Source organism: Salvelinus namaycush, chromosome 2, assembly GCF_016432855.1.
Source record: "Salvelinus namaycush isolate Seneca chromosome 2, SaNama_1.0, whole genome shotgun sequence".
Lineage (NCBI taxonomy): Eukaryota > Metazoa > Chordata > Actinopteri > Salmoniformes > Salmonidae > Salvelinus > Salvelinus namaycush.
The window spans coordinates 8,144,148-8,170,507 of NC_052308.1; the positions used below are offsets into that span (position 1 = coordinate 8,144,148).

A 26,360-nucleotide genomic window follows, 5' to 3' on the forward strand; every position below is an offset into this window, starting at 1 on the left:
TGAGTTGACATTAACTGTGTTTTATTGCATTATTTTATAAAGGGAAATGTGCTGTTTTCAAAGCAATTGTGTCTGGTAATCCGACACCAAGTGTGCATTGGACAAGAAGTAATGGAGAAGTAAATGAACCAGAGAGATACAAAATTGTATCTAATCCAGCCACGCCTAATGAGCACTATATAGAGGTGAGTCAACACCCTAGTATTGGAGAGGAGCAACAATTTACAGTGACACCTTTTTGGTATTTCTAAACAACCTCAATGGATCTGAAACAACCTGATTTCCACCTTACGTAATACCAACCAGAGGGCGAAATAATAAACAAAATGTTGGCTGCAATGAGGACTAAAAGATAACCTCGACATCCACGTTAGCGAGCGATAAATCGCTGGCCAATGTTGACTGCAATTGAGATCAGCTGTGTTATTTTAGATGGTTTAACAAGAGATCAGCTGGTTACAATTAGCCCAGCTCTTTTACAAACATATCTTTTTTCACTGTGGCCGTTGTTCTTCTTCTTGCCTTCGTCCCCAATCTGGGGTGACGTAACTGACGCGAACAAATTTTGTTCCAAATAGTAATACTCTTGCTCAATTTGTGTTCACAGATGCCGGAAGTATCTCCAGAACAAGCTGATACCTACAAATGCTTTGCCACCAATGAGTATGGAAAAGCTGTGGTCACCGCTAACCTCAATGTAATTGAAAGTGAGGACACCATTTCTCCTGGGTTGATATATGGCGCTAAACCGGGTTACATCTCATAACTGAGTCTTGAACAAGAGAAACATCATGTTATGTTAAATACTGTAGATCCTTAACAAAACACTGGCAGACTCATATCCTCAGGATCTAAGCCAGACAAAGTATAATTGATCCGATTGATCTTAATTAACCAAATCATCTAATGAAACATCTCTTGCCTTTCAGTGGGATATAAGAAGAGCAAGGCTATGAAAGATGCACGAGCAGGTCAGTCACTGAATTTCAATCACAAAACAAAGTTTAAGTGACATTAACTGTACAAAATAACGTAAATGTTCAATCTCAATTTAGCTGCTGTGAAGCCACCTGAAGATTTCAAAAATCTCCTAACAAAAGCGTAAGACAATACTAGAAAAACAATCAATCATAGCTAGGTTCTAGATCCTAATTCTACCATAATGGTTTTGACGCGTGAATGAGATACAGTTGTATTCTTCTTGTTTAAGGGTTGTAGAATCAAACAAAGATGACAAAAAAGATGGAGAAATCGATCCAAGGTTTTGGGATGTGTTGATGAGTGCCGACAAGAAAGACTATGAGAAAATCTGTGCTGAGTTTGGAGTCACTAACTTCCGCTGGATGCTGAAGACACTGAACGCGAAGAAGGTTGAGAGGGAGGAGGATCAAGCAAAGGTTTGCCTGAATCAGAGATAGTCAAAGATAATAAAAATGCCTGTATATAGGTTAAGTTTTTTTTTTACATTTTAGTAATTTACAGTAGCAGACGCTCTTATCCAGAGCGACTTACAGGAGCAATTAGGGTTAAGTGCCTTGCTCAACGGCACATCGACCGATTTTTCACCTAGTCAGCTAGGGGATTCAAATCAGCAACCTTTCGGTTCCTGGCCCAAACTCTTAACCGTTAGGCTACCTGCCACCCAGCGTTTACCAGTATGTGAAAAGTGAGGTGTTTATTCCTCTTACATACACTGCTGTATTCCAAAATGAACAGTAACTGAATATCACCAACATCATTACCAGTGAATGTGTTTTTTGCTCCTACAGTATGTTGAAAACCTCAGCAATCTGAAACACATTGAAGTAAAACCTGGTGGAGGTGCAGAGTTTGAATTTGAGATGTCGCTTAAAGACCCCAACGTCAAGATCTTCCTGTTCAAGGTGAGAATGGTGTGAAATACACACTGTTATATGCATTGTAACAACAACCAAGCAGAACATGTTTGATTTTATTTTAGAATAACGAATAGGTGTCTTTACATTAAATGTGTTTTTTGTATGCATTAATTAAGACTGACAATGTGTTTTTATACAGGATGGAGTAATGGTTCCGTTCAGTGTTGAAACAGAAGATAAGCATTTTCTGAAGAAAACAGGAAGAAAATTTACATTTGGCATTAAGGATCTTGCTGGAGATGATGAAGGATTGTACCAAGTGATGGTAGAGGGGGTACTTATCTTCTCAACTGACTTCAAAGGTGAGATGTCTTCAATTTATTCTCTGTTTAATCATTTCCCATTTCATATAGGCTAACAATCCCTAATGCCAACAAAATTCCCTCAGGTTAGCCGGTATGCAAAAATGAATGTCTGTTCAAAATCGACCAAAACAAAAAGGGAACATAACACATGTCATTCTGTCATTTTGTTCCAGATAAAGTATTTCTTCCAAATTTGTATTTTATTCAGTTCCCATGGCGGATTTCCTGGTCAAAATTCAGGAAGTGAAGGCCACGGAGAGAGAGGATGGCGTGTTTGAATGTGTCCTGTCATCCCCCATGTCAAAGATTCAATGGACGGGGAAGAATCAACCGTGTGAACAAGGGGAGAAGTTTGACATTGAAGTGTCAGAGGACATGCTCATTCATAGATTGGTTGTGAAGGACTGTGCGAAACTGGATGGTGGTATCTATTCAGTATGTGCAGGGATCAAGTCTTGCAATGCCTTTCTTGTTGTGGAGGGTAAGGAGATGACGTTTCAAACACAAAAAGTGTCGCTAAGTCATGTGACTCTTACTTGTGTAAGGGCATATAATGTCAAATATATGTCACTTGTTAAGTAAATTGATCAATATCAATCAAACATTATCCATATCAGACAGTACAAATGCAAAACATTGACAATCTTTACTAACCTATATCTCTACCTATGTTCTTATTTGCCCACGCTCCAGCTGATAACGATCCAGCCACCAAGGGGAAAAAGAAAGTCCGCAAAACAACTCGAGCTGGTGGGGGAGAGGTAGACTTGGCTAAAATAGCTGCAGAGCAGAAAGCTAAGCTGGACAAAGAGAGAGATGAGAGAATGGAGTTGGCGAAACAGATTAAGGCAGACATGGATGCTAAGGCAGCAGCAGCGCCCGAACTAGAGCTGGAGAACAAGGACGAGAAGAAAGAGCCTGAGCCTGTGGAAGAGAAGAAGGAAGAGCTTAGAGACAAAGAGATACCAGTTGAAAAGAAGAAGAAAGAGCCTGGAGACAAAGAGATACCAGTTGAGGAGAAGAACAAAGAGCCTGGAGACGAAGAGATACCAGTTGAAGAGAAGAACAAAGAGCCTGGAGACGAAGAGATACCAGTTGAAGAGAAGAAGAAAAGAGTGAGAACAGGTCCACTGATCCCAGACACCATCATAGGTAAGAGGTTTCAAGGTGTTCAATGATTTGTAATGTCCAGGCATCACATTCACACTACATCATCTTCCTAACCAATTGACTACGACTTGATGTATCCTCTAGACCCAGGAGTGCACTTTACCAGTGGATTGTCAGACATCAGTGTTAATATGGGCAACAGAGGTGAACTGGAGTGTAAACTGAGCAGGGAAAACTGTGAAGGAATCTGGTACAAAGATGGAGAAGAGGTGAGTTAGAAAAACGGTAGTAACTATAAACATCAGTCCTCAGATTTGGAAATGCCATCATACATGCAATACTCTTCAAAAATGTAATCTCAAATCCAACTTGTTTTTGCCGTCTTGTTTTTTCAACTACTACAGCAGGTAAGTTCTGTTCAGTATGAAACTGCGAAATAGAAAAATATTGCAGAGACTAAATGCAGAAAAAGTAATAATTGAGCTGCAACAGCGCATGCAGTTCTTTACAGGTCTAAACAGTACTTTGTTTGTTTCCTTCCAGATAGAAGCATCAGATGATATTGCGATGACACATGATGGGGCCTTTCACAGGCTTATACTGAAGAACTGCAAGGAGGAAGATTCTGGCAAATACCGATTTGAAGCTGATGGACGTAAAACAGAGTCCATACTCGTTGTAGAGGGTAAAGGAATCCATCCATCCATCAATCTTTTAACATAATTAATGGAAACGTTGAGGCAGTTGAAGTTCAAGATCAGTATTGAGCGAATGCAGCATACTCTGAAGATGGACATGCAATGCCAAGTCAACTAACATATATTGTAGCTACTATATGTACTGTATTTGTGCTATTAAATGTATGTGACATCTGTGTTACAGATCCACCCAGAGTAAACCCAGATGACCTGGCTGATTTCTCAAAGCCCGTCATAATAAAGGTTGGCCAGAGCGCTACCTTCAAACTGTCTTTTATGGGTCGTGACCCAATGAAGATCTATTGGTACAATGAAGGTGAGGAGTTGGTGGAGGACAAACACATCAACATTGAGAAGTCGCTCACACACAGTCGCCTCCTCCTCAGCAAGTGCCAGCGGAAAGCCACAGGAGAAATCAAGATCAAGATCAAAAATGAATGTGGAACCATTGAGGGCAGATCCAGGTTGATTGTGCTGGGTCAGTGGGATGATATGAATCTATTTGCAATGTTGCTACGACAATCCTTTGTGCTTGCCTGAATGACATATCAGGGTGTCTCCACCTTTTACATAATATTGGCAATACAGCTTCTAGCTTCATACACAACATTATCTAGGATAACATAAGGCTAACTGGAGTATAATTAGGCTCCCCTATATCTATTCACAGACAGACCAAGCCCTGCCTTAGGACCTGTGGAGATCATTGAAGCTTCTTCGGCTGTACTTGACTTTAAATGGAGGCCTCCAAAAGACAATGGTGGCTCTCCTGTGATCAACTACATCCTGGAACGACAGCAGCTGGGCCGTAACTCCTGGATGAAGCTGGGTCAGATCCCTGGAGAGCCCAAATACAGGGACACCAATGTAGACCATGGAAGGAAGTATTGCTACCATATCAGGGCTGTGACTGAGCAGGGCATAAGTGAAATGATGGAGACAGATGACATCCAGGCCGGTACAAGAGGTAAGGCAAAATCTGTCACCAGAATGCAGAATTTAGCTGTTGAATTAGGGTTCTCTCTTTCTCCCAATGGAGGATGCCATCAGACCTCCAAAATGTACTTTTTTCCCCTTGTTACCTAGCATATCCCGGACAACCTTCCTCACCCAAAGTGATCAGTGCCTTTGCAAACTGCATCAATCTGGAATGGGTTCCCCCTTCCAACACTGGAGGAACTAATATTCTAGGTTATCACCTGGAGAAACGCAAGAAGGGCAGCAATCTATGGGGTTCAATCAACAATTTGAAAGAGCCAATCAAAGGTGTGTCCATTTCAATACTTGGTTCATCCTCCAAGTGTCTTTCTGTATTTGTTTTGTTCTAATTGCATTCCATACCAGTACACAACCTGATTTCTATATTGCTATAAATACAACCATACTCTCAAAGCGCTGAAACAATAAAGAAATATTTTGATCCCTTCATTATCTATTTTTTGTCACACCCATACTTTCAGGTCAAGGGATTGCAGTCAAAGACGTTATTGAGGGAATAGAGTATGAGTTCCGTGTTGCAGCTATCAACATATCTGGTGCTGGAGAGCCAAGCACCCCCTCTGAATTTGTTATTGCAAGAGACCCAAAGAGTAAGTAATATGATCTGTTTCATTCTGAGATAGCGATGACAAACTCTGGAAATCAGCCATCATTTGATAATACAACACGTAATTTGACTGGTAAATAAGGCATAACATTACAGTTCAAATATAAAGTACGTTTATGAGCAGCTGTCGCAAACAGTATATTCTACTCACCCCTGAAATAATTTGTGTCCTTCAGAGCCCCCCGGTCAAATCATTGACCTGAAGGTGACAGACTCCACCTACACCACCTTGTCCCTGGGTTGGACTAAACCCATAGAGGAGGAAGGGGTCCAAGATGAAGCCAAGGGATACTTTGTGGAGATCAGACCAGCAGCAAACCCAGAGTGGGACCGCTGTAATAATAACCCCATCATCATGACCTCCAATAACATTTTGGGTCTTAAGTCAATGGCCATGTACTGGGTGAGAGTGATTGCCACCAATGACGGGGGAGAAGGGGAGCCCAGAGGCTTGGACAACTACATCCTGGCTATGCCCCCCCCAGGTGAGTGACATCAAATTGTCAACATTGTTTTTGTCAAGTTTGTGTTCACAGTATCATGATAGTAGTTCTAAGACTGAAACACAGAATGAAAACCTAAAACCTGGAGTGATTATACACATATTATTATATTCTCATTATCTTATTTCAAGTTATATAATTTCAAAGGTTTTTTTAATATGATTTTCTCGTTTCTCATAGTGAGACCACATTTCACTGATCGCAAAATGAAGAGCTTCATGGTTGTGAGAGCCGGGAATTCTGCTCGAATCAACATCAACTTTGTGGTCAGCAAAATCGTGTGCATGTAAACAATGCCTTATTGGGTTTTACATCGGAATGACCAGTTTCTATGGCAAATTACAGATCTCAGTCTGCTATTCCATGTAAGTGTGATACTCTGTGACCTAGAATGTGTTGCAATGGTGTAGAAATACAAAATCAGAGCAACAAATTCTGTAATGAAATGTGATGGATGGTAACAGAGATACTTAAAAAAGTGGATTGCTCATTGTAGAAACATTCCCTTAACCTTTTATTGCCGTGGGCTAAATCACAGCCACAGAGTGATTCTTGGTAGTCTTAAACAAATCTAATTTGAAACAAAGGTATACACCTCACACACATGATTATGGGTTGAAAGAAAGACACCTGTACCATGTCAGATATACAGTATGCATTAAGTTTTAAGTTTGTATCCCAATATTACACTTTAAATACAGTATATCACAGAAGACTGAAATATTCATCAGGTTTTTTGGAATATTCCACCCATGAGGCCAAAGAGGGGGCTTTTGGTCATTGTCTGCAGGAAAGGGCTACACTACCAAACAAACTCATCTGTCTATTTCTACGTTGTCTTTTGGCAGGCTTCTCCTATGCCAAACATAACGTGGCTAAAGGATGGGATGCCAGTATCAAAACTTGTAACCATTAGCAACTCCGATAATACATCCCAGCTCCTAATCCCCACATCTGAGCGTCCTGACACAGGAATCTACACCATCATCGTCAAGAACATGGTTGGTCAGGAGACCTTCAGTATCGAGATCAGAGTCACAGGTATAATCATACAAGCAAGACATTCCACTAAATATTGACAGTGAGTGGTGGAAAGTGAGTGGTGGAAAGTGAGTGTTACTGACAGTGAGTGGTATTGACAGTGATGGTATTGATAGTGAGTGGTATTGACAGTGAGTGGTTTGACAGTGAGTGGTATTGACAGTGAGTGGTGGAAAGTGAGTGTTACTGCCAGTGAGTGGTATTGACAGTGAGTGGTAATGACAGTGAGTGGTAATGACAGTGAGTGGTAATGACAGTGAGTGGTATTGACAGTTAGTGGTGGAAAGTGAGTGTTACTGACAGTGAGTGGTATTGACAGTGAGTGGTAATGACAGTGAGTGGTAATGACAGTGAGTGGTATTGACAGTGAGTGGTATTGACAGTCAGTGGTATTGACAGTCAGTGGTGGAACTCTGTAAAAGATCACTACTGTGTTTATTATCTGTCGTCTGTGGCATGATGAGGGGTTGTGAGGGAGGGGTGCTGTGAGATTATTTAAGATACTATTTGAAGAAGTAGGGTTCCACATATTTTTGGAAGTTGGGCAGGGACTCTGCTGTCCTAGCTTCAGGGGGAAGCTGGTTCAACGATTGGAGTGCCAGGACAGAGGAGAGCTTGGACTGGGCTAAGCAGGAGCTGCCCTAGGGCCAAAAGACCAGAGGTGTCAGAACAATGTGCTCGGGTTGGGGTGTAGGGTTTGAGCATAGCCTGAAGTTAAGGAGGGGCAGTTCCTCTTGCTGCTCCATAGGCAAGTACCATGGTCTTGTAGTGGATGCGAGCTTCGACTGGAAGCCAGTGGAGTATGTGAAGGAGTGGGGTGACATGGGAGAAATTGGGAAGGATGAACACCAAGCGGGCTGCAGCATTCTGGATAAGTTACAAGGGTTTGGTGGCACAAGCCGGAAGCCTAGCCAACAGCAAGTTGCAGTAATCCAGATGGGAGAGGACAAGTGCCTGGATTAGGACCAGCACCGCTTCCTGTGTGAGGTACGGTCATACTCTACGGATGTTGTTGAGCATGAACCTGCAGGAGCGAGTACTGCTTTTAAGTTTGCAGAGAACGGCAAAGTTCTTTGCACTCTGGGAGGGGGACACCGTGGAGTCAACCATGATGGAGTGGGCAGGCCTTCCCCGTGAGGAAGAGAAGCTTGAGCTTGAGGTGGTGGGCCGACATCGAAGCTGAGATATCTGCCAGAGATGGGTTTCGCCAACTGGGTGTCAGAAGGGGGGGAAGGAGAAAAGTAGTTGAGTGTCATCCGCATAGCAATGATAGGAGAGACCATGTGAGGATATGACATGCGCTGAAGAGTGGTGTGTTCTGTAGAGTTTACTTTACAATGACAAATAAATGTATTACACTGTATGTATAATATTGCATGTACTGTACATTCAAATGAATGGTTGACGACGATGTCTCTCTTATCTGGTTCCAGATGATCCCAAGCCTCCTGGCCCAGCGGAGTTGGAACAGAATGTTCCTGGAACAGTGACTGTGACCTGGACTCCCTCCCCAGATGAGAAAAGGGACGACAGGCTGCACTACATAGTGTCCAGACGCGACTCCGTCAAGCGAATGTGGCAAACTGTAGCCGACCACCTCTTCAACAACAAGTTCACAGCCCTCAACATCATGGCTGGACGAGAGTACTACTTCCGTGTCTACGCCAAAAATGACATGGGTCTCTCTGAGCCTTCTGAGTCACCAACCTGGGGAGTGACCAAGAAAAAAGGCATGTTAAGATTGTTATGAATTATTGTTGATTATCCAGAGAGAGAATCATAAGTCACCCTCAAGAGGAAACCAAAACAGATGTTTGTTAGTTAAAACCTCACTAGGGACGCTAGCGTACTAGGGTACTAGGGACTAGCGTCCCACCTGGCCAACATCCAGTGAAATTGCAGAGCGCCAAATTCAAAAACAGAAATACTCATTATAAAAATTCATTAAAACATACAAGTGTTATACATCGGTTTAAAGATTAACGTCTTGTTAATCCAACCACGGTGTCAGAATTCAAAAAGGCTTTACGGCGAAAGCATACCATGGGATTATCTGAGAACAGTGCCCAGCAGACAAATCATTACAAACAGTTACCAGCCAAGTAGAGGAGTTACACAAGTCAGAAATAAAGATAAAACTAATCACTTACCTTTAATGATCTTCATATGGTTGCACTCACAAGACTCCCATTTACTCAATAAATGTTTGTTTTGTTCGATAAAGTCCCTGTTTATATCCAAAAACCTCAGTTTTGTTTGCACGTTTTGTTCAGTAATCCACAGGCTCAAACGCAGTCACAACAGGCAGACAAAAAATCCATAAGGTATCCGTAATGTTCGTAGAAACATTTAAAATAATGTTTATAATCAATCCTCAGGTTGTTTTAAGCCTAAATAATCGATAATATTTCAACCGGACAATAACGTCGTCAATATAAAAGGTAAACAAGAAAGCATGAAAATCTCTGGGACACTGTAGGGTCCACTCATTCAGAGTGGTCTTACTCCCTCATTTTTAAGAATACAAGCCTGAAACAATTTCTAAAGACTGTTGATATCTAGTGGAAGCCATAGGAAGTGCAATTTGAGTCCTAAATCAATGGATACTGTAATGGCATTCAATAGAAAACTACAAACATAAAAAAATCCCACATCCTGGATGGATTTTTCTCAGGTTTTCGCCTGCCAAATCAGTTCTGTTATACTCACATACATTGTTTTAACAGTTTTGGAACCTTTAGAGTGTTTTCTATCCAGATCTACCAATTATATGCATATCCTAGCTTCTGGGCCTGAGTAGCAGGCAGTCTACTTTGGGCATGCTTTTCATCCGGAGGTGAAAATAGTGCCCCCTACCCTAGTGAAGTTAACATGTTTGTCATTTAAAGGGGAGAAGCTACAGCACACTGTGGTCTGTGACACGGTTCTGAAAAAGGTCTCAGACCAAAACCTTGTGGTCGCAGAAGTATGATACTGTAATTTGAACAACAGTTCAATGAGTTTCAACAGTTTCACATTTCTCATGGATAGGCCTAAACAAAACTAAATGAAGTCATAAAAGCAATTTGAACCACTAACTGAGACTTTCCCATATTCATTTTGTTTCATCTAGATAAGTTCTCAATGGCTTTCAGCTCATTCAAGAGCCTCAACTTTGAGTCAGCGCCATCGTTCTTAGTTCCACTGAAAACGCACAGCACCCCTGAGAGCTACGAGTGCTACATGAGCTGTGCTGTCAGAGGGGACCCAACACCTCATGTCACATGGTACCGCAACAATATCAGCCTCAACACCAACACCAACTATCTTATCACCAACACCTGTGGGGTCTGCTCCATGCTCATACTGAGGGTTGGACCCAAGGACACTGGAGAGTACAAAGTCATTGCAGACAATGCCTTGGGCAGGGCAGAGTGCTCCACCAAACTCACAGTCAACGGTATAAAAAATAAAAGTCTTACTGTGCTACATTGAAATATAGCATGTTCACATGATGTGTAAAATAATGTTTTTAAACTATAATCTGTCTTTTCATTGTCTTTCAGAGTGAAGTGGTTCCACAGTCCTCGAGTTCTGCTTCGCAAAGACTGTCAGATTGCCCAGAGCAACCAGAAACACTGCAGAGAGCTAACATGGATGCATGTTGATTATATCCTTAGAGAGTAGGCATGTTCTTTAGTCTTCTGGTAAAAAAATAATATCAATAGTGGTTTGAGATACAGTAGTGTGTGTTGAAAGAGATTATGTAATGACTTATTCATATTGTAAATAGGCCTGCAATGAGTTTTTCCAACTTTTGTTTGACAGAAACTTGACAATCCAATCCTAGATGTGTTCTCTTGTTGACTCTCAAGACTTAAGAGAGACAGAGGCAACAGAAGAGATTCCCATAATTTAAGACGCATGCAATTTGAAATCAATATTCCATAGGCCACTCACATGGTGTCCATTGCCTAGGCTGTCCACTGTGACCCCCCCCCCTCCATAAAATAGTCCATGGGTGCACACACCCTGGTATTGTTTTGCCAACTGTTACACGGCTTCACATACCTCTTTTACTGCTAGCATGCAGTCGTGTTCTTTCGGGCGATATTGAGAGTTTATAATGGAAGGTAATAAATTAGAAGAATTCATAGGCATGACTGAGTTTGACCTTATGTACATTTGGTCCTGGGCTGGTTTCAAGTTTCAGAAAGTGTAAACTTTCTACATGACAATAGCATAACAATGTAACAGGCTTTGACATTTACAAGCATACAAACTGGTGGACAAGAATAAGTTCACTGTATTTGCATTGTATTTTACAGTTGTTTTAAATACAGTAAATACAGTAATACAGTAATACAACATTATTAAAGTTAAGGTGATTCATGGAAATGTAAGTCAAATTCCTAATAGTGAAAGCAAGTTATCCTAACTGTCGGCTATTTGAGCTTCAGTGTACTGTCAATCTGATTTTGAACCTAATAACTTAAAAGAATTTTGCCTGCATTTAAGTAAGTAGCAACAACTGGTTATAGGCTTCCTCCCTTTCCTTTATTTGTTTAGTAAAAATATGTAAACAACTGGATGGAAAAAGCAATGGACAGGAAATGTGGGGTGTGAGTTGATGCAGAATTGTTTTGTGAAGGAAACGTATTAACCCTTGACCCTGTGTGGCCCCTGAAGTAAATGCCTTCTGTAATGTCAACCTTCTCAGCTCAGCCTGTGTCCGGTCAACTTTACTGTGTCAAACACCAACTATTATTTTGTCGCCTGAAATATGTACAACACACTGTCAATCGTGCTTGGACCCAGCATAACTGTGTCATTGCTAAGAATACAATAAAGATACAAGAATGACTCCTAGTGGTTTTAAGTTCCAACCAGTTCCTGTGTTCTAAGTTCAAATCACATCAAATCACGCATACACATATTTAGCAGATGTTAAGCATGCTTGTGTTCCTAGCTCCAAAAGTGCGGTAGTATCTAACAATTCATAACAATACACACAAATCTAAAAGTAAAATAATGTAATTAAGAAAAAATATAAATATTAGGACAAGCAATGTCAGAGTGGCATTGACTAGAATACAATACATACATATTAAATTAGTATAACAGCATGTAAACATTAAAGTGAACAGTGTTCCATTATTAAAGTGACCAGTGATTCCATGTATATGTACATAGTGCAGCAGCCTCTAAGGTGCAGGGTTGAGTAACCGGGTTGTAGCTGGCTAGTGACAGTGACTAAGTTCAGAGCAGGGTACTTGGTGGAGGCCGGGCTAGTGATGGCTATTTAAAAGTATGATGGCCTTGAGATAGAATGGCTATTTAAAAGTCTGATGGCCTTGAGATAGAAGCTGGTTTTCAGTCTCTCGGTCCCAGCTTTGATGCACCTGTTCTGAGCTCTACTTCTGGATGATAGCGGGGTGAACAGGCCGTGGCTTGGGTGGTGTCACGGCCGTGAAAAGAAGAGGACCAAGGTGCAGCGTGGTGAGCGTACATTTTCTCTTTATTTGGAAAAGACGCCGAACAAAACAATAAACACTACAAAAAACAAACCGTGAAGCTCAAAAGGCAAAGTGCCCTAAACAAAGTCAACTTCCCACAAAGACAGGTGGGAAAAAAGGCTACCTAAGTATGGTTCCAAATCAGAGAAAACGATAGACAGCTGTCCCTGATTGAGAACCATAACTGGCCAAAACATAGAAATAGAAAATCATAGAAACACAAAACATAGAATTCCCACCCCAACACACGCCCTGACCAAAACAAAATAGAGACATAAAATGGATCTCTAAGGTCAGGGCGTGACAGGTGGTTGATGTCCTTGATTATCTTTTTGGCCTTCCTGTGATATCGGGGGCTGTAGGTGTCCTGGAGGCCAGGCAGTGTTTCTGCCAGTAATTCGTTGGGCAGACCGCACCACCCTCTGGAGAGCCCTGCGGTTACGTGCGGTGCAGTTGTCATACCAGGCGGTGATACAGCCTGACAGGATGCTCTCAATGCATCTGTAACAGTTTGTGAGGGTCTTAGGGGTCGAATAGAATTTATTCAGCCTCCTGAGGTTGAAGAGGCGCTATTGCACCTTCTTTACCATACTGTCTGTGTGGTTGGACCATTTCAGATTGTCAGTGATGTGTACGCAGAGGAACTAAAAGCTTTTCCCTTTCTCCATTGTGGTCCCATCGATGTAGATAGGGGTGTGCTCCCTGTGCTGTTTCCAGAAGTCCAGGATCAGCTCTTTTGTTTTGTTGACGTTGAGGGAGAGGTTATTTTCCTGGCACCACTCCACCAGGGTCCTCACCTCCTCCCTGTAGGCCGTCTAGTCATTGTTGGTAATTAGGCTTAATACTGTTGTGTCATCTGCAAACTTGATGATTGAGTTGGAGGCGTGCATTGCAACGCAGTCATGGGTGAACAGGGAGTACAGGAGGGGGCTGAGCACACACCCTTGTGGGCCCCTGTGTTGATGATCAGCGAAGTGGTATTGTTTCCTACCTTCACCGCCTGGGGGAGGCCCGTCAGGAAGTCCAGGACCCAGTTACACAGGGAGGGGTTCAGACCCAGGGCTCTGAGCTTGATAATGAGCTTGGAGGGTATTACTTAACCTCTCTTGAGTAGGGGGCAGTATTTTCACATCCGGATGAAAAGCGTGCCCAAAGTAAACTGCCTGTTACTCACATATAATTGGGAGATTTGGATAGAAAACACTCTAAAGTTTCTAAAACTGTTAAAAGTATGTCTGTGAGTATAACAGAACTGATATGGCAGGCGAAACCCCGAGGACAAACCATCTCCCCCCCCCAAAAAGGTTCAGCCTACCACTGTTTTCAATGGCTGTCACTTTTATTATAAGGCGAAATCCTCCCAGATTGCAGTTCCAGGGCTTCCACTAGATGTCAACAGTCTTTAGAAAGAGTTTCATGCTGGTTTTTGTAAAAAATTAGCCAGAAATTTTAGTTTTCTAGGTGGCTCCCATTTTGGCTGTAGTGTTTCCAAGCACGTGGAAGAGAGCGTTTTCTTTGGTATTTTTCTCCGGTTAACACAATAACGATTCTCTTTCTTAAATTGTATTGTTTATTTACATATTAGGGTACTTAAGGTTTGATTATAAACGTTGTTTGATTTGTTTGGTAAAGTTTTTTAGTAACGTTTGGGATTCATTTTGAATGCATTTTGATGGAGGGAAACTGGGTGGATTATTGATGGAAGCGCGCCAGCTAAACTGAGTTTTTATGGATATAAAGAGTGACATTATTGAACAAAAGGACCATTTGTGATGTATCTGGGACCTTTTGGAGTGCCAACAGAAGAATATCATCAAAGGTAAGGCATTTATTATATCGCTATTTCTGACTTTCGTGGCGCACCTGCCTGGTTGAAAAATGTTTTTCATGCTTTTGTCTGAGCGCTGTCCTCAGATTATCGCATGGTGTGCTTTCGCTGTATAGCCTTTTTGAAATCTGACACAGCTGCTGGATTAACAAGAAGTTAAGCTTTATCTTGATGTATTACACTTGTGATTTTATGAAAGTTAAATAATTATATTTCTGTCGTTTGAATTTCGCGCTCTGCAATTTCACCGGATGTTGGCCAAGTGGGATGCTACCGTCCCACCTGCCCATAAGAAGTTAACAGTGTTGAAGCATGAGCTGTAGTCAATGAACAGCATTCTTACATAGGTATTCCTCTTGTCCAGATACCATTGTACAGTGCGATGGCGATTGCAGCGTCTGTGGATCTATTGGGGCGGTATGCAAATTGAAGTGGGTCTAGGGTGTCAGGTACGGTGGAGGGGATATGATCCTTAACTAGCCTCTCAAAGCACTTCATGATAACAGAAGGGATTGCTACGGGGTGATAGTCGTTTAGTTCAGTTACCTTCTTGGGTACAGGAACAACGGTGGACATCTTGTATCAAGTGGGGACAGCAGACTGGGATAGGGAAAGATTTAATATGTCCGAAACACACCAGATACCTAGTCTGCGTATGCTCTGAGGACGCGGCTGGGGATGTAGTCTGGGATGGGCAGCCTTGCGAAGGTTAACACGCTTAAATGTCTTACTCATGTCGTCCATCGAGAACGAGAGCCCACAGTCCTTGAGAGCAGGCCACGTCGGTGGTAATCCTCAAAGGAGGCGAAAGTGTTAAGCTTGTCCAGGGTGTGGCTGGTTTGTAATCCGTGATTGTCTGGAGTACCTGCCACATACAGTTGAAGTCGGAAGTTTACATACACCTTAGACAAATACATTTAAACTCAGTTTCTCACAATTCCTGACATTTAATCCTAGTACAAATGTCTTGTCTTGGGTCAGTTAGGATCACCACTCTATTTTAAGAATGTGAAATGTCAGAATAATAGTAGAGAGAATACTTTTTTTCAGCTGTTATTTCTTTCATCACATTCCCAGTGGGTCAGAAGTTTACATACACTCAATTAGTATTTGGTAGCATTGCCTTTAAAATGTTTAACTTGGGTCAAACGTTTCGGGTAGCCTTCCACAAGCTTCCCACAATAAGTTGGGTGAATTTTGGCCCATTCCTCGTGACAGCTGGTGTAACTGAGTCCGGTTTGTAGGCCTCCTTGCTCGCAAATGCTTTTTCAGTTCTGCCCACAAATTTTCTATAGGATTGAGGTAAGGTCTTTGTGATTGCCACTCCAATACCTTGACTTTGTTGTCCTTAAGCTATTTTGCCACAATTTTGGAAGTATGCTTTGGGTCATTGTCCATTTGGAAGACCCATTTGTGACCAAGCTTTAAGGTCCTGACTGATGTCTTGAGATGTTGCTTCAATATATCCACATAATTTTCCACCTTCATGATGCCATCTATTTGGTGAAGTGCACCAGCCCCTCCTGCAGCAAATCACCCCCACAACATGATGCTGCCACCCACGTGCTTCACGGTTGGGATGGTGTTCTTCAGCTTGCAAGTCTCCCTCGTTTTCCTCCAAACATAACGATGGCCAAACAGTTCTATTTTTGTTTCATCAGACCAGAGGACATTTCTACAAAAAGTACAATGTTTGGCCCCATGTGCAGTTGCAAACCGTAGTCTGGCTTTTTTATGGCGGTTTTTGAGCAGTGGCTTCTTCCTTGCTGAGCGGCCTTTCAGGTTATGTCAATATAGGATATAGATATATTTTACTGTGGATATAGATACATTTGTACCTGTTTCCTCCAGCATCTTCACAAGGTCCTTTGCGGTTGTTCTGGGATTGATTTGCACTTTTTGCACCAACGCACATTCATCTCTAGGAGACAGAACATGTCTCCTTCCTAAGCGGTATGACGTCTGCCTGGTCCCATGGTGTTTATACTTGCGTACTATTGTTTGTACAGATGAACGTGGTACCTTCAGGCATTTGGAAATTGCTCCCAAGGATGAACCAGACTTGTTTTTTAAAGGCACTCTCAACTTAGTGTATGTAAACTTTTGACCCACTGGAATTGTGATACAGTGAATTATAAGTGAAATAATCTGTCTGTAAACAATTGTTGGAAAAATTACTTGTGTCATGCACAAAGTAGATGTCCTAAACGACTTGCTAAAACTATAGTTTGTTAACAGGAAATATGTGTAGTGGTTGAAAAATGAGTTTTGATGACTCCAACCTAAGTGTATGTAAACTTCCGACTTCAACTTTACATTGTGTCTGAGCAGCGACTCCACTGTCTCTGTACTGACATTTTGCCTGTTTGATTGCCTTACATAGGGCATAACTGCACTGTTTGTATTCAACCATATTCCCAGTCACCTTGCCTTGGTTAAATGCGGTGGTTCACGCTTTCAATTTTGTGCAAATGCTGCCATTTTTCTACGGTTTTTGGTTTGGGTAGGTTTTAATAGTCTCAGTGGGAAAAACATCCCCTCTATAGTTCCTGATGAATTCAGTCACCTTGTCAGTGAATACGTCAATGTTATTTTTAAAGGCAACCCGGAACGTATCCTAGTCCGCGTGATCAAAACAATCTTGAAGCATGGATTCTGATTGGTCAGACTAGCATTGAAGAGAACTTAGCATGGATACTTCCTGTTTGAGTTTATGCCTATAGGAAGCAGAATGGAGTCGTGATATGATTTGCTGAACGGAGGGGAGGACCTTGTAGTCATCCCGGAAGGGAGAGTAACAGTGGTCGAGAGTTTTTAAAGCGAGAGCAGCAGGTACTGCAGGTAATGCGTTGATAGAACTTCGGTAGCATTTTCCTCAAATTTGATTTGTTAAAGTCCCCAGCTACAATAAATACGACCTCAGGATTTGTGGTTTCCAGTTTGCACAAAGTCCAGTGTAGTTCCTTGAGGGCCGCCGTAGTATCGGCTTGAGGGGGGATATACACGGATGTAACTATAACCGAAGAGAGCTCTCTTTAGAGGTAATACGGTCGGCATTTGATTGTGAGACATTCTAGGTCGGGTGAGCAAAAGGACTTGAGTTCCTGTACGTTATCACAATCACACCATGAGTAGTTAATCTTGAAACATACACCTCCACCTTTCTTCTTCCGGAGAGATCTTTATTTGGGGCAGCAGGTAGCCTAGTGTTTAGAGTGTTGGACTAGTAACCGAAAGGTTGCAAGATCAAATCCCTGAGCAGACAAGGTAAAAATCTGTTGTTCTGCCCCTGAACAAGGCAGTTAACCCACTGTTCCTAGGCCATCATTGAAAATAAGAATTTGTTCTTAACTGCCTTGACTAGTTAAATATATATTTTTAAATCCTGCCTGTGCAATGTACTGAGAACCCGGCTGTATGGATGGGGACAGTATATCTGGAGAGAGCTATGATTCTGTGAAACAGAGTATGTAAGAGTCCCTGATGTCTGGAAGGAGATCGTCACCCTGAGCTTGTTTACTTTATTGTCCAGGGACTGAACATTAACGAGTATGGTGGATGGTGTGCACGCCTCCTGAATTGGACTAGAAGTCCACTCCGAATACTTCTTCTCCAACTAGTTCCTGCTTTCTAAGTTACAACCAGTGCCTGAATTCGATGTAACAACCAGTTCCTGCATTCTAAGTTCCAACCAGTTCCTGCATTCTAAGTTCCAACCAGTTCCTTCATTCTACTGTAAGTTCCAACCAGTTCCTGCATTCTAAGTTCCAACCAGTTCCTGCATTCTAAGTTCCAACCAGTTCCTTCATTCTACTGTAAGTTCCAACTAGTTCCTGCATTCTAAGTTCCAACCAGTTCCTTCATTTTACTGTAAGTTCCAACCAGTTCCTGCATTTTAAGTTCCAACCAGTTCCTTCATTCTACTGTAAGTTCCAACCAGTTCCTGCATTCTAAGTTCCAACCAGTTCCTTCATTCTACTGTAAGTTCCAACCAGTTCCTTCATTCTACTGTAAGTTCCAACCAGTTCCTTCATTCTACTGTAAGTTCCAACCAGTTCCTTCATTCTACTGTAAGTTCCAACCAGTTCCTTCATTCTACTGTAAGTTCCAACCAGTTATTGATTGCATGATTGTGATTGTGTCCAGCACATTTCAGATGTTGAATGTTGCTTGCAATCCATGTTGTGTCATCTACAAAGATATGTATTAAGAAATAAAGCAGTTTCGCCTATACAGCTGTGCAGGCCGGCTTTGTCAGTATACCCCCAACCTGCACTAAAACAATTGTATATCATGTTGTGGATAAAGTTCTGAATGACACAATTTCATGTGTACAACATCAAAAGACCTACATCACTATACTGAGGGCGTATCCATTTCGAAAAGGGTGTTTTTGGGAGCTTTTGTAAATGTTTGATTTTGGCATCCATACTGCAGAACGAGGATCAGGAAGTAAAAATCGGTGGTTGAGGTACGTTTCACGAAAACAAGTCAAATCAGGCTTCCCAAGTGGCACAGTGGTCTAAGGCACTGCATCGCAGTGATAGCTGCTTTACTACAGATCATGGTTGGGCAGCCGGCCGCGACCAGGAGACCTATGAGGCAATGCACAATTGGCCCACCGTCGTCCAGGTTAGGGGAGGGATTGGCCAACCGGGATGTCCTATTCCCATCACGCTCTAGCGACTCCTCTAGTGGACCGGGCGCATGCACCCTGACAAAGTCGCCCGGTGTATGGTGTTTCTTTCGACACATTGGTGCGGCTGGCTTCCGGGTTAAGCGTGCGTCGTGTCAAGAAGCACTGCGGCTGGGCGGCTGGGCGCCTCTCGACCTTTGCCTCTCCTGAGTCGGTACGTGAGTTGCACAATGGGACAAGACTGTAATTACCAATTGGATATGATGAAAAAGGTTTGAAAATAAAATTTAAAAAAAGTCAAATCGAATAAAAATGTCTGAACAGTTCTATAACATGCCTTTTGCATACGATATACAGATGAGGTTGTACAAAAAGTAAATTCATCCTTTAATTTCTCCAGGATTGGTGGGTCCCTTGAGCTAACGTAGGCTAATGTGATTAGCATGAGGTTGAAAGTAACAAGAACATTTCACAGGACATAGACATATCTGATATTGGCAGAAAGCTTAAATTCTTGTTCATCTTATTGCACTGTCCAATTTACAGTAGCTATTACAGTGAAATAATACCATCCTATTGTTTGAGGAGAATGCACAGTTTAGAAAATGAAAAGTTATTAATAAACAAATTAGGCACATTTGGGCAGTCTTGATACAACATTTTTAATAGAAATGCAATGGTTCATTGGATCAGTCTAAAACTTTGCACATACACTGCTGCCACCTAGTGGCCAACATCTAAATTGGAATAATACGTTATGGCCTTTCTCTTGCATTTCAAAGATGATGGTACACAAAAATGTTTTTAAAAACAGTTGGTTTTTTCTTTGTATTATCTTTTACCAGATCTAATGTGTTATATTCTCCTACATTCCTTTCATATTTCCACACACTTCAAAGTGTTTCCTTTCAAATGGTACCAAGAATGTGCATATCCTTGCTTCAGGGCCAGAGCTACAGGCAGTTAGATTTAGGTATGTCATTTTAGGCGAAAATTGAAAAAAAGGGGCCTTTCCTTTAAAAGGTTTTTAAGGTCGTTTTCTTGAGTCTGTAGAGGCTCTAATTCAGTCGGTCTATATTTTCCAATGATGGCTCCTCTATTTCACCTGACTTCTTCAGTCTAGCCTATGACCTTTTGCAGCAGTGTAGACTTGTTATCATCCCAGATCTTAAGGTGAACATGATGCAACATACACAGGCTTTAGGGTAACCTTTGGCTAGATTACTACCTCATAAAACAAGCCCAGAAAATACATGACTCCTCTGCTAACAACATGTTAAGCCAGGTCCTCTCCTGACAGTGTGCCCGTTTTATAAGATTAGAATTATGATTAGCACGTCCATTGAACTTTCCTCTTTACTGGAGACCATCCACACTCACGTGTCAATAAATAGCACAATAGGTTGTAATGTGGTTGTTAAATCCCAAATTAAATTCCAACTCACTGGCAACCTTGAGTTTTACTACATTAACCTCTCTGGCACCTGAAGACAATCACCTCACAAACTGTACTCCATTAGGGCACCACAGAGGCAAAGAGCTGACTCTCACAACTTGTTATAGGCACAATTGCTAAGATCCACTTCTCGCATAGTAGTGCCAAATCAAAGAAGAGGAGCATGCATCTTGATTGGCTTGCATCTACAGTAATTGCAATAGTGTACACCATTTTATCCAAACCAGATTTATTAGTACATCATCAAGTCAATGCTGTGTTTGGTCTGTCACAGAGACCATTCCTTTCACTCCAAGACATGATACAAAATGATTCATTTTAAGAAACATAAGCATGATCTCTTTGCAGACAAAAGTAGCCCCAACTGTTTCCTTACCAACCTTTTTATCAATACTCCCATGTTTGCATTGGCACCATCCATAACGTCAACCGAGACAGATCAGCTAAGAGACGAGAAAATACACTCACTAGTTTCAGTCTGATGCATCATTTCCTGAAGAAACTACACTTTAAGGGAACATTAAATAACAAGCATCTGCAAACAGTACATTTATTATAATAATAATAATCATCATCATAATAATAATAAATGCCATTTTGCAGATGCTTTTATCCAAAGCGACTTCCAGTCATACATCTTACATACAGGTGGTCCCGGAATTCAAACCCACTATCCTGGTGTTGCAAGAGCCATGCTCTACCAACTGAGCTACAGAGGACCACAAGTTAGCTGTCATAAATAATTAAGCTGGGGTGAATATCCCCTCCCCTCGCAGGGGTTGCCATTTCAGCCAAAAACAAATAGGCAATCCCTTGCTTAGCAGGCACTCTGAGAACGAGGAGGCTTGTTGCAGAATCACTGGCATTCCTAAAAGGATTTATTAGCTTGTAGACCTGTGAGGCTGCACTCGAATATCAGACTGGGAAGAAGCACGGCTGGAGAGGATCACAACTGAGTGTGCTGAGAGGTAAGTCCATCGTCCATCTCATCCTTAGCAGCAAGGCTTAAACGGAGGTGTTAATTGTGGCGACTTGGCCATAGTCCTTATCACAACAGCTCCCTGTGCTGTGGCTGAAGAGGGACTTAAGTCATTTTTTGCCCTTCAATAGGACCTGTAATGTATTATGGCATATCAAAGAAGTTGTCCTACTCTGAAAGTCTGCTCATTCATATTGCATTCTATTTTACATTACTTAAAGAGCCCTGTAGAATAAAACGTGCAAGTATTACGTTAATTTATATATTTTTTTGTGTAATTGCTGTTGAATATAAAAATCTCAGACGGTATAAGATTTTTTTAAATATATATTTCATAGCTTCCTAAGTTGTATAAATGCTCACAAAGAGAAAAATGTTGATGAATGTTAATTAAAGACATTAAAGTTAATAATTAATTCATAGTAATGAATTGCACTGCAGGGTTTAATTGTCATGACATGAGATTTTGCAGTCACAAGGAGAGGAGTCACACTCAATTTATTTTAAGAGTATGATCATACCTCTAGTTTACATAGTTGACCTCATTATATAATTAGTGGGTATTCTATTGCGTACGAATATTAATACGAGAGCATACAAGGTAATTACAATCCAATACAGGATAAATTGATCCATTTAGCTATTTGAGTGAGCAGTATTACTTGCTGCTATTGGCAAACATTTGATTGTCAATTGGTAAAACATGATTAACTTTACATCCCTGAACCCCCTGACCCAATCGTGCTGAATGCCTACAGTATGCTGCCCTCAAGGCTTATGCGTCCTTTATAACATAAGTCGTCATAGACTGGTGTTGGAAAAATGCAACACTGGTGCTTACTGTTGTCCTGGGATATACAAAATGGGTTGTTATTTTATTTGAAATGCACAAGGTCCTCTACTCCGACAACGAATCCACCGATAAAAGGGTAAAACGAGTTCGTTTCCAGTAATCTCTCCTCCTTCAGGCTTCTTCTTCTTTGTTGGACTTCATATGGCGGTTGGCAACCAACTTTAAGGTGCATTACCACCACCAACTGGACTGGAGTCTGGACCTCAGTTAATCACCCACGTGGGTATATGCTCCTAAAAAACAGGGAAGAGATGGGAGAGGCTGGACTTGCAGATCGTCAAGCGTTACAACTAGAACCAAAGTTCTATTTTAGTGCATGGCTACGCAAATGCTCGTTGACGCACACGAGCAGTGTGGGTGCAATGATTGAATAAAGTATGTATACATTTATTTTTGCAACGCTTGCACATGCGACGCGGGCAGTGTGGTCAGCGTGTTAGATGTAACATTTCACGACTAAGACCTCCTCAGCAAAAATGTTACAATTACAGATTTCTTGATTTATCTTTCTTTTTTTGATTTTCCTAGCCGAGTTCTGCTAGGAGCAAGCTGAATCTAGTATGCGGGAGCTTTTAATCCAAACAGTGCAATATATATATATATATATATATAATTATTTTTTTGTTTTATATTTTTATTATTATATTTTTAAAATACATTTTCAGGATGGAACATTTTTTTCAGTGTAAACTTAAACGACTTAAAACCAGATGTAAAGTATATATAAAAGATAATGGACCTAAATATTTTTGGGGAATATTGGGAATAGCAATAAGTAAAATAAAAGCTATACAGCCAGGGAGAATTGAAAATTCCATAAACAATGAATTTAGCACAATTGGTTTTGTTGTTATGTTTGAGCTAAATAACACAGAATTGCCCATGGCAAAATACTTAGAATTGCAGGAAATTCGTTTTAAAAGTGCAACATTTTCTCTCAGTTCCATGGCAAATATGAAGAATTGGAAGAAAATAGCTTTAAAACTGCACAAATGTATCTCAACTACATGGAGAAATGTTTAGATTCGCAGTAAATTGGCTTAAAAATGCAACATTTTCTCTCATGATGCGGCCCTCTAAAATGTGCCCTAAAATTCAGCCGCGCTGACGGGCCGACCGTGCCCATTACCACGCCTCCCTGCCACTTCCAACACCTAAGCCCTTTTTTGATCCAGAACCCCTGAAGTTTTGCCCTTTCCAGGCTTTTTGAACCTGACCATGACCCACCTTAAGTTATTTCAATAATGGCTAGGTCATTAAACACTGCACTCCGGGCATTAAGAACAGTATTTCAGCCCTGGTCACATAAGCAGGTGGCTGCGTTAACATTAAGGTGCACTGTGAGCCACATGGTCCCATAAATAACGACCCCTGCTGTGGCGTGGAGGCTGGCACTAAGTGTCCTGTCAGTCACTGGCCAAGTGGCTCATTTTCAACTGCCTGAGCGCCAAGAGAGGGGTAGCTTTGAAAAACTGCTAATTCACACTATGCACCATCAATGTTCCCAAGATTAACACTTTATTTAGAAGACACCAACCACCTGGTAATGGGATTACTATTTTTATCAACTCTGTTAAGTGGTGTTGGGACCCATGTGTGGTTGTTTTAGTAGTGTCAGAATGACGGGATTGAAATATGGGGTAAACCAAATCCTAAAACTACATAATGGGTAGTATTTTGACATCATAATAATGCTTTACTTTTATTGATGGCCTTGGAATTTAACTGAATTAAACATCTACAATTGTTTATATTTTAATTAAGAACTTCCAGAGAGAAATTACTGAATATTCTATTTTGAGCAGGTTTTAGTTGGGCTTACTCATCACACAGGTCAAATGTGATTTATGGCATATCATGACATTTGTGATAGGATGATCATAGTTTAAGTGGCATGTGATGTATCATATGACAATGTACTGTAACATGCTCTTCTTCGAAAGGCCTCGACTAGGAAACCCTAGAATATCATACATATGTATAACAAGCCGTGTTGAATTTCCTCAGATATTAAATCAAAATCTTAACGTATCTTTATAGAGTCAGTTTTGAACTCAGATTTCCTGACTCCATGTGACAGACCCACCATACGGCCAAGTTTAACATGACCTACATTGTTATGCAGTAAAAGTAACACTAATAGTTTGAAATCCCAAACCATTTTCAATATTCAAATAAACATGAAAATAAACCACAAGTTGACTGTACAACAAAGTAACAATTAGGCTTGCATGATGAACATGTTGTTTCTTGTTTCAATCTATCCACCAATCCTGAAACCTCTAATATTTCAACTTTGACTTGTATCCTTTTCCATGGTTGTTTATAACCTATCCTAACTACAGTAGCCTACTGGTTTACATACCAACACACTTGCTACATTTAAATATTTCAAAGCCTTCTATTTATGACAGTTCCAGCATAGCCTGTGCGCTTCCTTTTTTCCAACCCAAGATTTAGTTGAGACCTCAACAAGTGCAGGGACACCTCAAACCATGTCAACATCACATTCCTTTGAGCAAACATATTGCCGCTCAATCTAGAGGCTGCCAGCCAAAGGAGGAATAAGATTCTACCATCGGGGAACACTTAGGATGTGAGGGAAAAACTGTTAAATAGAGTTTCCTACAGAAAGCCACCTGGTCTGGTACCACCAGGAGCAGGCGTTCCCAACCTTTTCTCTCCAGTGCCCCTTTTTTCTCATGTGAAAAATGTCACGCTTTTATTATTGTTTATTGAGATAGCCTATATTAAATACAACACTATATTAAATTCAACACTATATTAAATACAACACTATATTAAATACAACACTTTATTAAATACAACACTATATTAAATTCAACACTATATTAAATTCAACACTATATTAAATACAACACTATATTAAATACAACACTATATTAAATACAACACAACACTATATTAATGCAACACCAGCTCTTTTTTGGGGGGGGGGTGAAAACCTATAAGAGGGTAGCTTTCTTAGAGCAGGGTTTGAGAGCCCTGCTTTGCATCAATACTGTGTAACTTCAATTGAACGCAGTCTCAAATAGCTGCCTGTCCAGTTCAATAGCCGGGGATCGACACACATTTCAGCAAGTAAATGCTTGTTTCAAATAAACACAGGGTCTAAATGAATAAACACAGGGTCTAAATGAATAAACACAGGGTCTAAATGAATTGTTTATCGGCACACACTCTCCATGGTGCTGAAGTGTGAAACCCAGGGTGTATGATAGGCAGCAAGTCTGATCTGCAAGTCTGATCTGAGATATATTTTGTATTATACATTTTATACTGTTAATATTGGTCACAATAAACAGTGTGGTAGTCTTTTCAACATTTTATTGTGCAAAAGCTGTCTGCATTAAGGAAATAGATGCACGGCTCAAATAGAATCATGTTTCTAATAAGCGCTGGTTGTGATTACCAATTGAAGCAAATAAATGCCAAGGCTATTAATTTAAGTTTTACTGTAAAACCACTTTATGTGAACCCCTTTATATCCATTAGACATCAGAGCCATTATATACAGCCTCCAGTCTATCTATTTTGGTATAGCAATACATTCAGCTGTCTTAGAGTAGCAAACCATCTGGGTAATAAAAGCGTCCAGAAGGGTGCTCTTAGTGACATCTACTGCACATTTAACCAATGACATTTTGTATATACTCACTGCAGGAAAATAACTCTCAATATGAGGAAATCAGACCATTTCTAAAATGGACAATCCTATACTGTATGTCTTTAGAGGTATTAAACTGGGTACACAAGCATTACACATTGTAGATGGTCCATTTGGAAAACTATTCGCACAACAAATTCTCTATGGCTCTCCTGCAGTACGTCTTTAAAAGTCCTACACTGGGTACACAAGCGTTATACATTACCCTTCAATTTTGAGTCACTACACTAAAATAATACCTTGGTTCAGTGTTTCCCAACCCTG

At 41.0% G+C, this 26,360-nt stretch overlaps 2 protein-coding genes across 2 annotated transcripts in view; both read left to right on the top strand.

Moving 5' to 3' along the window:
* Positions 1 to 1,232: 1,232 nt before the first annotated feature.
* Positions 1,233 to 10,711, top strand: LOC120020296 (immunoglobulin-like and fibronectin type III domain-containing protein 1). Its single transcript, XM_038963865.1, has 15 exons — positions 1,233 to 1,397; positions 1,770 to 1,883; positions 2,038 to 2,200; positions 2,412 to 2,684; positions 3,458 to 3,582; positions 3,857 to 3,998; positions 4,196 to 4,489; positions 5,098 to 5,277; positions 5,472 to 5,600; positions 5,794 to 6,102; positions 6,301 to 6,386; positions 6,969 to 7,161; positions 8,595 to 8,891; positions 10,274 to 10,600; positions 10,707 to 10,711. The coding sequence occupies exons 1-15, from the start codon at positions 1,278 to 1,280 to the stop codon at positions 10,709 to 10,711; spliced, it is 2,757 nt and encodes a 918-aa protein (XP_038819793.1). The 5' UTR covers positions 1,233 to 1,277.
* Positions 10,712 to 21,510: 10,799 nt separating this feature from the next.
* Positions 21,511 to 26,360, top strand: part of igfn1.4 (immunoglobulin like and fibronectin type III domain containing 1, tandem duplicate 4) — a 39,075-nt gene continuing 34,225 nt past the window's right edge. The window contains exon 1 of the mRNA XM_038968418.1: positions 21,511 to 21,544. The gene's annotated coding sequence lies outside the window, so the exon portion shown is untranslated. The remainder of the gene's footprint in view (positions 21,545 to 26,360) is intronic.